General features: G+C 51.1%; 2 protein-coding genes across 3 annotated transcripts; both read left to right on the forward strand.

Annotated features, from left to right (window-relative positions):
- Positions 1-2502: 2502 nt before the first annotated feature.
- Positions 2503-5905, forward strand: LOC116863464 (aurora kinase C-like). Its single transcript, XM_032850908.1, has 6 exons — positions 2503-2784; positions 2966-3157; positions 3467-3605; positions 4342-4490; positions 5280-5454; positions 5629-5905. Exons 1-6 carry the CDS (start codon positions 2609-2611, stop codon positions 5797-5799), a joined length of 1002 nt encoding a protein of 333 aa, XP_032706799.1. The 5' UTR covers positions 2503-2608; the 3' UTR covers positions 5800-5905.
- Positions 5906-9175: 3270 nt separating this feature from the next.
- On the forward strand, positions 9176-11450 carry LOC116863465 (zinc finger protein 805-like). Of its 2 annotated transcripts, none has more exons than XM_032850911.1 (2): positions 9176-9475; positions 10923-11450. In XM_032850911.1, exons 1-2 carry the CDS (start codon positions 9443-9445, stop codon positions 11253-11255), a joined length of 366 nt encoding a protein of 121 aa, XP_032706802.1. In that variant the 5' UTR covers positions 9176-9442; the 3' UTR covers positions 11256-11450. The 2 variants fall into 2 exon arrangements, with proteins under 2 accessions (XP_032706802.1, XP_032706801.1); XM_032850910.1 differs by lacking the exon at positions 9176-9475 and adding an exon at positions 10479-10585 and having other exon boundaries at positions 10923-11447.
- The last annotated feature ends 929 nt before the right edge of the window (positions 11451-12379 follow it).

Raw genomic sequence — 12379 nt, forward strand, 5'->3', positions numbered from 1 at the left:
TTACCTAACTCGTCTCGTCCTGCTTGAATCCCTGCAGTTGCAGCTGTAGACATGCTAGCCGCCATTTTTTTCTTTTTGGACAAAATGGACTTTATTTTTTTTTATTATGTTAGTTACCATACAGTACATCACTAGTGTTTGCTGTAGTGTTCCATGATTCATTGTTTGCGTATAACACCAGGTGCTCCCTGCGCTATGCACCCTCCTTAACACTAGCCCTCTTGCTTTCCCTCAGGGACCCAGTGCTCTCCCAACCCCGGAATGTCTTTCTCAGAAGACCTGGGAGCTCTCTCTTTGAAATGCTGACATCAAAGGAGATAGCATCCCTCTGTCCCAGTTTCTGTGGGAAGGTGGAGGCCTAACTCTAGGCCCCCATGGGGTATATGGACACTGGATCTCTCATAAGATCAATCATCCCTGCAACTCTGCCATTGAGAAACGGTCATCACCTTGAACTGTTGCTTTGCTCCAAAGGATTTTGTTCAAAACAATCATCCCAACTTCTTCCTCCTCCGTAAAATAACTTCTTTGTTGGCTCCGCCTATGGTTTTACCATAATTTGTGTGTCTCTAATTGCAGTTCTATGCTATTTCCAAATAAACCCATTTTTGCTGCTAAGGTAACTTGTATTTTTAAGGTTAACACTACCATCTACCCTCAGGTAATGAGAAGTTTGTTTCCCTTATAGAAAGCCAAGGTAGCAGCAGATAGCCAGCCCAATTACTAGGTAAATTTAGGATGAATTGTGTAACAATTGGTGCTGTCATGTTTTCTTACATGAGGACTAATGACTGTCTATGCTGAAAATATGTAATGAGAAAGCTAGTATCTGCTTGGTTATATGAAAGGGTATCTTTCTGACTTTGCCATCTCTTAGCGATTATCTTTGATAAGGCATCCCATTCTGGTTTAAGGCTTACTCAGTAATAAACATTTTTATTTCTCTACTACCTTTGTGGAGAGATTTTCTGGGTTGGGAGAAGATTTTTTTCTTTTTAAGTTCTATTTCTCCAACAATTTATATTGTTACCTATCTAAAAGAATTCCATTTAAAAGCATCTGGAACGTCTGTATTTGCCAAATAGACATGTGGATTGATTTTACTATTTGAGACTCCAGATGCAAACTGATGACAGGGTCTATGAAAATAAAAGGGAATTTCGCTAAAATGGAGTCAGGAGTCCACGCGGGAAGCTCTCACATGCTGCCTAGGGATGTCAATCACATATCCCAACAGAATAATCCTCCACAGGAAAGAATAATCTATAACAGGCCCCAAGGAGAAAAGATGTACATTGCTTTTCCTGCAAGAAACTGACCACCCCGGGGCGCCTGGGTGGCTCAGTGGGTTAAAGCCTCTGCCTTTGGCTCAGGTCATCATCTCAGAGTCCTGGGATGAAGCCCCACATCGGGCTCTTTGCTCAGCAGGGAGCCTGCTTCCTCCTCTCTGCCTGCCTCTCTGCCTACTTGTGATCTCTGTCAAATAAATAAATAAAATCTTAAAAAAAAAAAAAAAAGAAAGAAAAAGAAAAGAAACTGACCACCCCTGTAACTCAAGCAATGGGAAACCATCTTTTCTTAACTGTTGCTTTTCTCCAACAGAATTTTCTTCAAAACAACTGCTCCCAAATTCCCTTCTCCGCAAACTGTGTTCCTCTCCTGTTTGAGGGACTAGCCTATGGTTTTTGCTGTAGATTCCTGTCCCTAATTGTAATTCTCCATTATTTCCAAATAAACCTGTTTTTTTGGCTGGTAAAAATTTTTTGCTGGTCCAACAAATACATGAGGCAAGAGTTGACTAGGCTGTGTGTCACCGCGCCGAGTGGGCCTGCAGGCCTAGGGGAGGCTGCAGGGGTTGTGGAGTGGAGTGGGGAGGCCAAGAGCTGCAAGACACTGGGGGAGGAGGCCGAAATTGCAGGGAGCGTGATGAAGGAGGGCCCCCGGGGAGTGGCCCAAACGGGGCACGACCTTCAAGCGCGGGTGGTGCGGTTGGGCGCGCCCGTGGTTTGCGGGCTTCACACGGGAACCCCGGCGGCTTCCCGCGGTTGGCGTCTATTCATTCCCACGTGACCCGGGTCAGTTCATTACTGGACTGGCGCTCTCGTGCATTTCTGTAGGTATTCATTCATGGAGACCCCTGAGCATCATACCCTCTGGGCTGCCCTCTGTTCGTCCCCCCTTTTCCGAGGTGTTCATCCCCGAAGCCCCAGCTCCCGGTGTCCCACCGGACCCTGCCCCGCGCACGCGCCCGCGTCCGCCATTTCCATCTCTCCTATTGGGCACGCTGCCTCCGCGCTCAGAAGCTTCGACTAATGGGAAACTCCCAGCAGTCTCCGCGCTCGGAAGCTTCAACCAATCAGGCTCAGCCAATGGGGTCACTAGGATAAAGGGCCTTGAGCTGGCGCGGGGGCGGGGGGGAGTTCGTCGGTGTCGGCGGGTCCCAGGCTGCGAGGTGAGCGGCTTTCCCTGCGAGTGTGTGTGTGGCTCCGCGTCTGAGGAGCGGCGCCTGCACGCTGCGGGCCTTCGCCGCCCTTCAGGACGTTTCCGGTGGGCTGAGGAAGGCGTCCGGTCGCCGTCGTCTCCTCTCGGGAGCCGACCAGACGGCGTGATGAGTTCGAACCGAGCTGAGCCCGCGGGGAAGCAGAAGAAGACCCGGGACCGCAAGAAACGTCGCGAAGGGCTGGTGTCCGCGGCCGGGGGTGGACGCAGCGCAGGAGGAAGGGCCGACCGCCCTCCGTCCCCCATCGCTGCAGCGGGCCGCGTGGAGCTCAGCGGCGAGCCCGTGTGAGTGTCGGCGGCGCGGTCGGTGCAGGGGGACGGAGTGGCGCGACAAGCGAAGAGCAAGCCGCGCAAGTTTAATGGTGGCTTGTGGACCGGATGAGGACGGGCAGGGGCCGCGGTGGGGTCCAGGGAAGGACGCCCTCCACCTCCCTCCCATAAGGCTCTTTTCTTCCTTTCCTCGCAGGCGGCGCTTCACAGTGGATGACTTTGATATCGGGCGTCCTCTGGGCAAGGGGAAATTTGGGAATGTGTACCTGGCTCGGCTCAAGGAAAGCCATTTTATCGTGGCCCTGAAAGTCCTCTTCAAGTCCCAGATCGAAAAGGAAGGACTGGAGCCCCAGCTGCGCAGGGAAATTGAAATCCAGGCGCACCTGCAGTGAGGCCCCGCTGCAGGAGAATCCGGCACCGGCTTCTCATTCTGTGTTCTCTTCCATCTCTGGCAGTCCCCGCAAAGCACCCTCCAATAGGCCCCTCGAGGATTTTTTTCTGCAGTTCACTGCGCTCACACCGTGTCATCCTCCCTGTTTCAGGCACCCAGATCCTGCTGCTTGCTCCTGTCCTCTCACACTCCGGGATCTGCTTTGTTCTGGTCCCAGCACAACTTGCCCCTTGTGTGACCAGTCACTTGTGACAGCATCAGGAGTTGGGCCTTATGAGTCTAACCCTTCCTCTTTCCCTTCTCCAGACACCCCAATATCCTGCGCCTCTACAACTATTTCCATGATGCCCGCCGCGTGTACCTGATTCTGGAATATGCTCCAAGGGGTGAGCTCTACAAGGAGCTGCAGAAGAGCCACACGTTAGACGAACAGCGCACAGTGACGGTGAGGAGGCGGTCTGGGGGCTCTTGGACCCATGAGTTTACTGTGGACTGGTTGGGAGGGGTGGTCACTGCTTTTGGCTGTCATTATTATCCACGTTCTTCTTTTTTCTTTGTTTCAAATTCTGTACCTTTTATGTAATGACATATACAGCTCATAACTTCACAGTGGATGCCCTAATCACTCCAGGATATTAGTAATCAGGGTAAGCAAGACCGTCTGACTTTGCTACCTTATGCAGAGAAGCATGTTGAAAGCCTAGGAAAGGGTTCCCTGGGTAAGTGAGTGGAACTGGCTTAGAAATAGGAAGCAAGAGATTTCTGGAGTGTTCCAGATGGGGAATCAGAGCAACAGTCAAACCAGCAGAAGTGCTGGGTCAGCTTGCTGATGGAATTAATGATCTTGCAGCTTTCCTCCTGCTTTTGTATCATTTTTTCAGGCCTCAGGTCCTGTGGGAGATTATCTGTTTAGCTCAGCACAAGGCTGGTGTCCAGCTACTTGCTGTTCTAGGGCAAAGGGGAGGTTCTGTCACCTCAGCATCCATCCTATAAGACCACATAAAACGGGGAGAGGAATCCTTCCCCCACCAAGAATTGTGGTGCCATTAAGGAAGGAACAGGGTCAGTAAGCAGGAAACAAAGATTCCACTACAACTATAACTGCATGAGGAGTATTTTATCTTTTATGAAGTGAAGGGGGGAGGCTTCATTTCCAAACAGCTCTTTCTTTGCTCACTCAGATAATGGAGGAAGTGGCAGATGCTCTGATCTACTGCCACGAAAAAAAGGTGATCCACAGGGATATTAAGCCAGAGAACCTACTGCTGGGGCTCAGGGGTGAGGTGAAGATTGCAGACTTTGGCTGGTCTGTGCACACCCCATCTCTGAGGTAGGTCTGGTGGTGGTGGTATGGGCCCTAGGTGCCACTTAGGAATGATCCAATTTAATTCATGCTGTGTGTAAGACCCAGATGCAAGATGCAAACTTGCTTTTGTATTTGAGTACTGCCTTTTTCAAATGCATATATTTAATGTGCAATTGTAGACAAAGAATGTAGCTCGACCTTCTCTTTTATCTTTTGATCTCTGGTAACATGTGACTTTTCCAGTAAGTACCCATGTAGGTAAGATTCATTGCTCTATAACTCCAGGAATTTTAATTGGTCCTTCTTGATGCACTGTCTCTTTGTTCAAAATCTCTGCTGATGCCCAACATATCTGAAAACATCTTGGATCATGAGCTACATAACTGCGTAACTACATAAATAATTCCAAAATACAGAATTGGTGGGTCCCAGTATTGGCCGTCCCTAAACCTTGATCCTTATTAAAACTTAGTGTTTCCATGGGGCGCCTGGGTGGCTCAGTGGGTTGAGCCTCTGCCTTCGGCTCGGGTCGTGATCTCGGGGTCCTGGGATCGAGCCCCGCATCGGGCTCTCTGCTCAGGGGGAGCCTGCTTCCTCCTCTTTCTCTGCCTGCCTCTCTGCCTACTTGTGATCTCTGTCTGTCAAATAAATAAATAAAATCTTAAAAAAAAAAACTTAGTGTTTCCAAACTCCCATGCTCAGGAGGGGACTTCTCGGACTTTTGAGAGTCTCCCTTCTTACTGGAATCTAGAAAAGGAGGGTTACCCTTGTTCTGGGCCTTTGCACAGTGCTCCCTTCCCTGGTGTCCTCTAGGAGAAAGACAGCGTGTGGGACTCTGGACTACTTGCCCCCCGAAATTATTGAAAGGAGAACATATAATGAGAAAGTAGATCTGTGGAGCATTGGAGTGCTGTGTTATGAGCTGCTGGTGGGAAGTCCACCCTTCGAGAGTCCTTCCCATATTGAGACATACCAACGCATCCTCAAGGTAAGATGGCTACACTCTGGGCATTCATTCAGGAGCCAGGCCTGCAGAGCCTGTGGTGCACGCAAAGATTGCCTAATAAGATCCAGAACAGTGCTTTCAAGGGTCTTAAGGAATGGCGAAAACACACAGCACAGAAATTAATGATGTTCTCTTTTTCTTCTCTGGCATCATCAGGTCGATGTAAGGTTTCCCCCATCATTACCTTTGGGGGCCCGGGACTTGATCTCCAGGCTTCTCAGGTACCAGCCTTCGGAGCGGCTGCCCTTAGCCCAGATCCTGGAGCACCCCTGGGTCCGGGCCCACTCTCAGAGGGTGTTGCCTCCATCCATTCAGATGGCTTCTTGAGCCCTGTGTGCACCTGTTTCATTGTGGTTGCCCAGAGAGCTCTCCTGGATCTACTATTTTATCGGTCTTTTGTTGGTTTTAGATTCACAATTTTAATTAATAAAACTTGAATAATTTTGTAGCAGTTCTTTATAGTTCTTTGAGTTGGTGTGTGACTGGATGGAATCCTTATTTCTTGTAGAAGCTCTTTCCCATGAGAGCCTCCCAAGATGATGTCCCTCCTGGGCAAGGATGGTGACTCAACCACTCACCTTAAAAACTAGTTACTGGGGCACCTGGGTGGCTCAGTGGGTTAAAGCCTCTGCCTTCGGCCCAGGTCATGATCCCAGAATCCTGGGATCGAGCCCCGCATTGGGCTCTCTGCTCAGCAGGGAGCCTGCTTCCTCCCCTCTCTGCCTGCCTCTCTGCCTACTTGTGATCTCTGTCTATCAAATAAATAAATAAATAAAATCTTTTTAAAAAAAAAAAGGAAAACTAGTTACTGCCTTGTGCAGATAACCACTCTGGTGGTGTACGACCTACCACCTGTCACGTTTGCTTCTAGACTCCCATGTACTATTCCCCATGTTTTCCTGAGTATGCCATTTGTAAGCCAGGACTGATCAGCCCAGAGGTCCACCCTCTTCATACTCACCTCCAGCGTGCTACCATCTCTGAGACAAAATGTTTCACTGTACATCAGTGCCACTCAATTCTCAATGAATTCACTAGCACCTACGTCGTGTGTCATATTCTGATTGCACCAAGTAAATCATGCATAATAATGAATGTAACATCACATCTTCTGAAAAGACCTCCTCCACTTGCAACAATTTAGGGAACTCTTCCAGCTTTTCCCTGTATCCTGTTACAGCCTCGTGTGTCAGCTACTCCCTCCATCCATAAGTTGACTTCACCAGAACACACAGAGTTGGGAGCTTAAGCATGTTCTCTGCTCATCGCAGTCATTGCTCTCATGGCTGTGTCTCCTGACTTAAAAATACTTTATATGAAGTACATATCACTCTCTTCATGGGTTCCTCAATATGAAATGTCGAGCACATGCAGGACCACGTCTCTGCATGTGACCAGACCCACTAAGTAAACAGAAGTAACTCAGCCACTCCAACTCGCCGACGGACAGCCTCACTACCGCAGATCTGTCATCTAAATGCTCCAGGACATTAGTTCATGGTTTTTCATCTGTACCTCCAGTGCCCATATTTCTGTGCTTTCTAGCTTTGTCTTGTCAGTGCTCTCAAATCAGTATTTCAATTAAACACCTGGAAATTCCTAATAAACTCACTGGTTTGTACATAGGAACCCTGCAAGACTATTCAGTACTGGTGCTAGATAAACACATCACTGGGCACATATTTGGGGAGGTAGATTAAGCAGAGAAAAGTCAATGAGGGCTTCCACATTGACTACGAGGTGACGTGTATAAATGGTGAAAACTCTCAGACATGCTCTACGGTAGGGATTTCAAAGTCTCCAATAGCTACATAGTTTTCCTCACCACTTACTCTGGGCATTCTGCCACCTAGGACACAGAATATAAAAATCTTAATTTTGGTACCTGATGTACACCCTACCCTCAAATGATTTAATTTAGTGGGGTCAGCCATATGTGAAAAGAATGCCTTTTCCAATTTGGTCAAATTACTATGCCCAATGATGGATCACACTGTTCCTTGTGTGTTAATTACGCCACACTTCTCCACAACCTCCTTTTATAAAAAGCATCTTCTTCTAGGAAATCAACTGCATCTTAATCCTTGATTCAGTCATTATGCTCTTCTCTACTTCGAAAATTTTTTTAGTTTTTATTTATATTCCAACTAACATACAGTGTAATATTAGTTTCAGGTGTACAATATAGTGATTCAACACTTCCATACACAACACAATGCTCATCGGAAGTGCACTCCTGGGCACCTGGGTGGTTCAGTTGTTTGAGCGGCTGCCTTCTGCTCAGGCCATGATCCTGGAGTCCCAGGACTGAGTTCCACAGTGGTCTCCCTGCTCAGCAGAGGGCTGCTTCTCCCTCTGACTTTCCCCCCTTTCATGCTCTCTCTCTCATTCTCTCTCTCTCAAATAAATAAATAAATAAATAAATAAATAAAATCTTTTCTTTTTTTGAAGTGCGCTCGTTCATCCTCATCACCTACTGAACCTCTACCCCACCCACCTCTCCTCTGGCAACCCTCAGTCAGTTCGTTCTTTATGGTTAATAGCGTTTCTTAGTTTTCCTCTTTTTTTCCCTCCGTGATCGTTTGTTTTGGTTCTTAAATCCCACATCTGAGTGAAATCATATGGTATTTGTCTTTCTCTGACTTATTTTGCTTAGGATAATACACTCTAACTCCATCCATGCCGTTATAAATGGCACCGTTTCATTCCTTCTCATGGCTGAGTAATAGTCCATAAACTTAAATCTCTTGATATCTTCTGCACACAGTTTCCATTCTTCACGACCGTATGTCTTCTCAACTCATTCCAAGTGAGGCGTTATTCTCTCACTCTCATAGTCATGAGAAGAAAACTATAGAAGTCCCCGATGGCGACATGTAAGATTTTGCCTAATATAACTCTGAAAAGAATGTTAGCATCTAACACGGTTTTGTGGGTTTCTCGTTTGCACCCCCTCAGCGCCGGGCTGGCTCCGGTTTCGCCCCGGTCCGTTCCCGTCTCCACCTATTCTCGCCCTCGCGGAGACTCGAGGCGGCGGCGGCGGCCGACCACTCCCGCACTCCGCGTCAGGGCACGACCCCTCCGCCGGCGCTCAGACGCAGGGCGAGGTGCCGCGTGGGACAGACACTCCACAGCGCCGGGCTCCAGCCTGGGGTCACGGGCGGCCTCCCCAGCTCCAGGGCTCCCACGCCGCCCCTCCAGCTCCCAGGCCCGATCCGCGCGTCAAGGCGCGGCAGCGCGTGGCGCTGGCCCACAGAAAGCCCCTCAGAGGGGGGCCGCGTCGGAGGGGGCTTCCGGCGTCCTGGCCCCGGCGGTGCCGTCACCGCTGGAGCACCGTCTTCCGTCCAGGGACATCTCCGGGAGGTGAGGCGCACTGGGGACGTCACCAGCCGACCCAAGGGCCTGGTGACCACGCGTCCTGATCGCGGGCGGAGGTCCCCGCCGCCGAGCCTCGCCTTTCCCGGGCGGGACAGGGACGGCCTCGCCTTTCCTCCTGTCCCCTCGCGTTGTGTTCGCCGTTTAGAGGGGGCTGTGACGACGAGCTCTGGGTCTGGTAGGTCTTTTAGGACGAGGAGTACCCGCTCCGGAACACGTTCTTCCGGGGCGCGTTTGTAGAGCCCAAACTACACTGCCCAGAAGGCTGTGCACTGGCGTCCGCTCCCGTGGCGGCGGGGTTTCCGGGCTCCTGGTCCTACGTCATTCGTATGCGACGGTTCCGTCCACGCCAGCTGTGGGGAGGGCGTCGCTGTTCTGTGGCCACCTCCAGTGAAGCTCTTCCAAGAAGAGCAGAGAGACGGCTACCGCTCAGCCCCGCGCCTTTGAAGGAGCCGTGAGCCACCCGACGCCCGGGGAGTGGGAAAGTCAGCCGCGGTCACACCTCCCGGGTCAGGGGAGAGGTGGCAGTCGGCCGAGCCGGCGGGACCCGCCTGCGTCGCTGCCGGTCCCGGCCTCGCTCCGTGCACAGGGTCCCATGATGGCGGCGGCGTGGAGGGACCCTGCGCGGGTGAGTGGACGATGTCTGGGGCATTGCTGCCTAGCTGCTGCGGAGAGGGCTCCTGGGCAGCCTGGAGCGAGGCGGTACTCGGTTTCTCTTTGATGTGTGTGTGTCAGACGAGTGGAGAAGGTTGTCACTTTCTTCATCTCCAGTCTTAGAGTACACGGAGAGGGACTGAATGTGCAGATGGCCCGACAATGGGCACACCGTATTTAAAAGTGACACTGACCCCAGACGTGCTGCTCCTGCCCAGGAATCGAATCCCTCCTGTACCCTTAGCAACCTGGGAACCAGTCCGCTCTATCATTATTGGCCGGAAGCCCGATTCCTAGCCCTGAGTGACACCCAGGAAGCTAGACCATGACTTCTCTAAGACTCGGCCCCAGATAGCCAAGATTTGATTAATAACTGATCCTCGCTAATTCTTCCCCAATTTTCAGCTCAAGACGGATGGGAAAAATGCATATCTGTACCCCTAACCAATCACATACGATGCTAGGGGAGTGCATGTCAGAGAGTTTCCATAATTTAGACATATATCATTTGGTTGTCAATGTGGAGGCCCTAGTTGACTTTTCTGTGTTTATCTAAATGGCCAAGATGTGCCTCGTGATGTGAGTTTATCCAGCACCAGAGCTGAGTAATACTGCAGGGTTCCTATGTATGAACCAATTAATTAGGAATGTCCAGGTGTTTAATAGAAATATTAATTCGAGAGCACTGATAGAGGGGACAAACCTGCAATGCACAGAGATGTGGGTACCGAAAGTGCACATGAAAAACCATGAGCCAGTGGCTTGGAGCATTTAAATGACAGATGTGCAGTAGTGGGGCTGTCCATCGGGGAGTGGAGTAGCTGAGTTCTTTATATTTAACTTGTGGTGTGTAGGATGTGGTCCTGCACATGTTGGATATTTAACATTGAGGAAACTAGAAAATGGTGGAGTAACGTTAACAAGGCAAACTCCTTATGAAGTGTTTTCAAGTCAACATTCGAACAACTAGACAACACTGGTGGAAACTCAAGATGACTTAAGACCTGGGGACTTGTAGTCCCTTTACCCAGGATGCGAAGCCCTCAGCATGGGGCAGGCAGCTAGCAGGACCAGTGAGGCTCAGGTACTGCTGTTGTTACTGACACCGTTATTACATGCTCGCTCATTCCTCGGACGTCCTAGAGCCCTTGCTGTCTGCATCTCCCAGTCCTCGCGTCATTTCCATTGTCTGTGTGACCTTCCAGGGCCTCCCACGGAGGAGGCTTCTCCCTTACACTACCGGAGCACATCCAGAGCAGGGCCCACCTGCCCCTCGAGCCCAGCACAGAGCTTGGCCCTCAGGAGGTACTGGGTGATGGGAGCCTTGATCACTCTGCATCTTTACCGGGGATGTAGGGATGAGCTCTGATCCCATCCAGCAGCCCCAAGGCCAACGCTGCTCTCTGTGTTTGACTTGGCAGGTATCTGTGACCTTCGATGATGTGGCCGTGACTTTTACCCAGGAGGAGTGGGGGCAGCTGGACCCGGCCCAGAGGACCCTGTACCAGGAGGTGATGCTGGAAAACTGTGGACTTCTGGTGTCTCTGGGTAAGTCCTCCCCACTCCACCATGGGGACACCTGCTGCCTCCTTGTCAGAGCACCCTCTGGCTCCAGGCCTGGCTGGTCAAGAAGACTTCTGGAGCCCTCCCCGTGTCCCTCCTCCCTGCAGCTTCAGCCGTTTTCTAGATTAATCTCTTTGGACCTGCTGTCCTGTGTCTGTTTGGGCAAGAAACAGTTCCTCTTTGGCTCCTAGAAAACCGTGGAAGGAAAAGGGGGTGTTCTGCAGAACCCAGAGGGAGGATTTCCAGCTGGTGCCGTGAGGCTCTGGTAGAGGAACTGGGAACCACCACGATGATGCCGTGGCTTCTGGTCTCTTGTCCTGGCTTCTCTCCCTGGCTCTCTCTGCTCATGTCTCTGTATGCAGGAAGGTTTTTTCCTGCCTCATCAAGTAGTGATGGGACTGGCCACCGGTCCCTGCTCTCTCGGCCCCCAGAGCCTCGTCTCCGCGTCTTGGCGTGCTCCTACGCTTCCTGTCTGTCTGTCTGCTGCCAGGCCGTGTGTGGTGTTCTTGAGGCAGGAACGGCCGCCGGAGCCAGTACTTCTCTGGACCTGTCACCCCGGTGCCCAGCACAGACTGGCCTCCATCCAAGGTTCTGATTTCACAGTCCGGAGGGGGAGCTGACTGCGCGAGCCTGGTGGGCTCAAGTGTCCTTAGCAGGCCTGTGAGTGATGGGGTTCTCCAAGGAGGGAGTGAGTCAGGCAGGCCCCCAGAAGCCTTTGCCTTCATCGCCGACAGATACTGTCCCAAAGGACATGGTCCCAGTTCTGGGGATTCTCTGTGTTTGTGCCTCCGTGATGGTCCCAAGGTTCAAGGGCCAGCATCCTCTGCCGGGCCGAGAGACGTTAGAGTAAAGCTCCTCGGCAGCTGGCAGTTGTGCCCCCAGGAGATACTTGGCGATGTTGGCGTGCCCTCTGGGTTGTCCTGCCGTGGGTGTAGATGGGACTGGCATCTAGGGGTTTGAGTCCGGAGATGCCGTAACCCCCTCTGATGGATGCGACAGCGCCCACTCAGTGACGAATTGTGCCGCCTGCTGCGTCCCGAGCGCCGCGGCTGAGAAGCACCAGCTTCGATGTTTCTCTCCTTGGGGAGAATCCGCACAGGCCGTTCAGTTAGAGGGAAAGGGGGGCTATAAATCCAGAGCCGAGGATGAGACATGCCTATTCTTGGAGAACTGGAATTATGTCTGCCAGTGAGAAGAGAAAAAGCAAAACTAGAACAGCTGGATAGATCAAATGTTTCGTAACAAAATGTTTCAGAATAGAAGTCCACGCTCTCCTCCTGCTGACCTCACCCCTCACCTTCAGTGCTTTCCCGGA

Source organism: Lontra canadensis, unplaced genomic scaffold, assembly GCF_010015895.1.
Source record: "Lontra canadensis isolate GAN:19392208 unplaced genomic scaffold, GSC_riverotter_1.0 scaffold1285, whole genome shotgun sequence".
Classification (NCBI taxonomy): Eukaryota; Metazoa; Chordata; class Mammalia; order Carnivora; family Mustelidae; genus Lontra; species Lontra canadensis.

What these genes read in the sequence shown, in the direction of transcription:
- LOC116863464 (XM_032850908.1), top strand. Translation starts at nt 2,609, where the DNA reads ATGAGTTCGAACCGAGCTGAGCCCGCGGGGAAGCAGAAGAAGACCCGG. An exon ending in GAAATCCAGGCGCACCTGCA is followed by an intron (nt 3,158 to 3,466) that starts GTGAGGCCCCGC and finishes TCCCTTCTCCAG; the next exon opens with ACACCCCAATATCCTGCGCC. An exon ending in GTGCACACCCCATCTCTGAG is followed by an intron (nt 4,491 to 5,279) that starts GTAGGTCTGGTG and finishes GGTGTCCTCTAG; the next exon opens with GAGAAAGACAGCGTGTGGGA.
- LOC116863465 (XM_032850910.1), top strand. Translation starts at nt 10,550, where the DNA reads ATGGGGCAGGCAGCTAGCAGGACCAGTGAGGCTCAG. An exon ending in GCAGGACCAGTGAGGCTCAG is followed by an intron (nt 10,586 to 10,922) that starts GTACTGCTGTTG and finishes TTGACTTGGCAG; the next exon opens with GTATCTGTGACCTTCGATGA.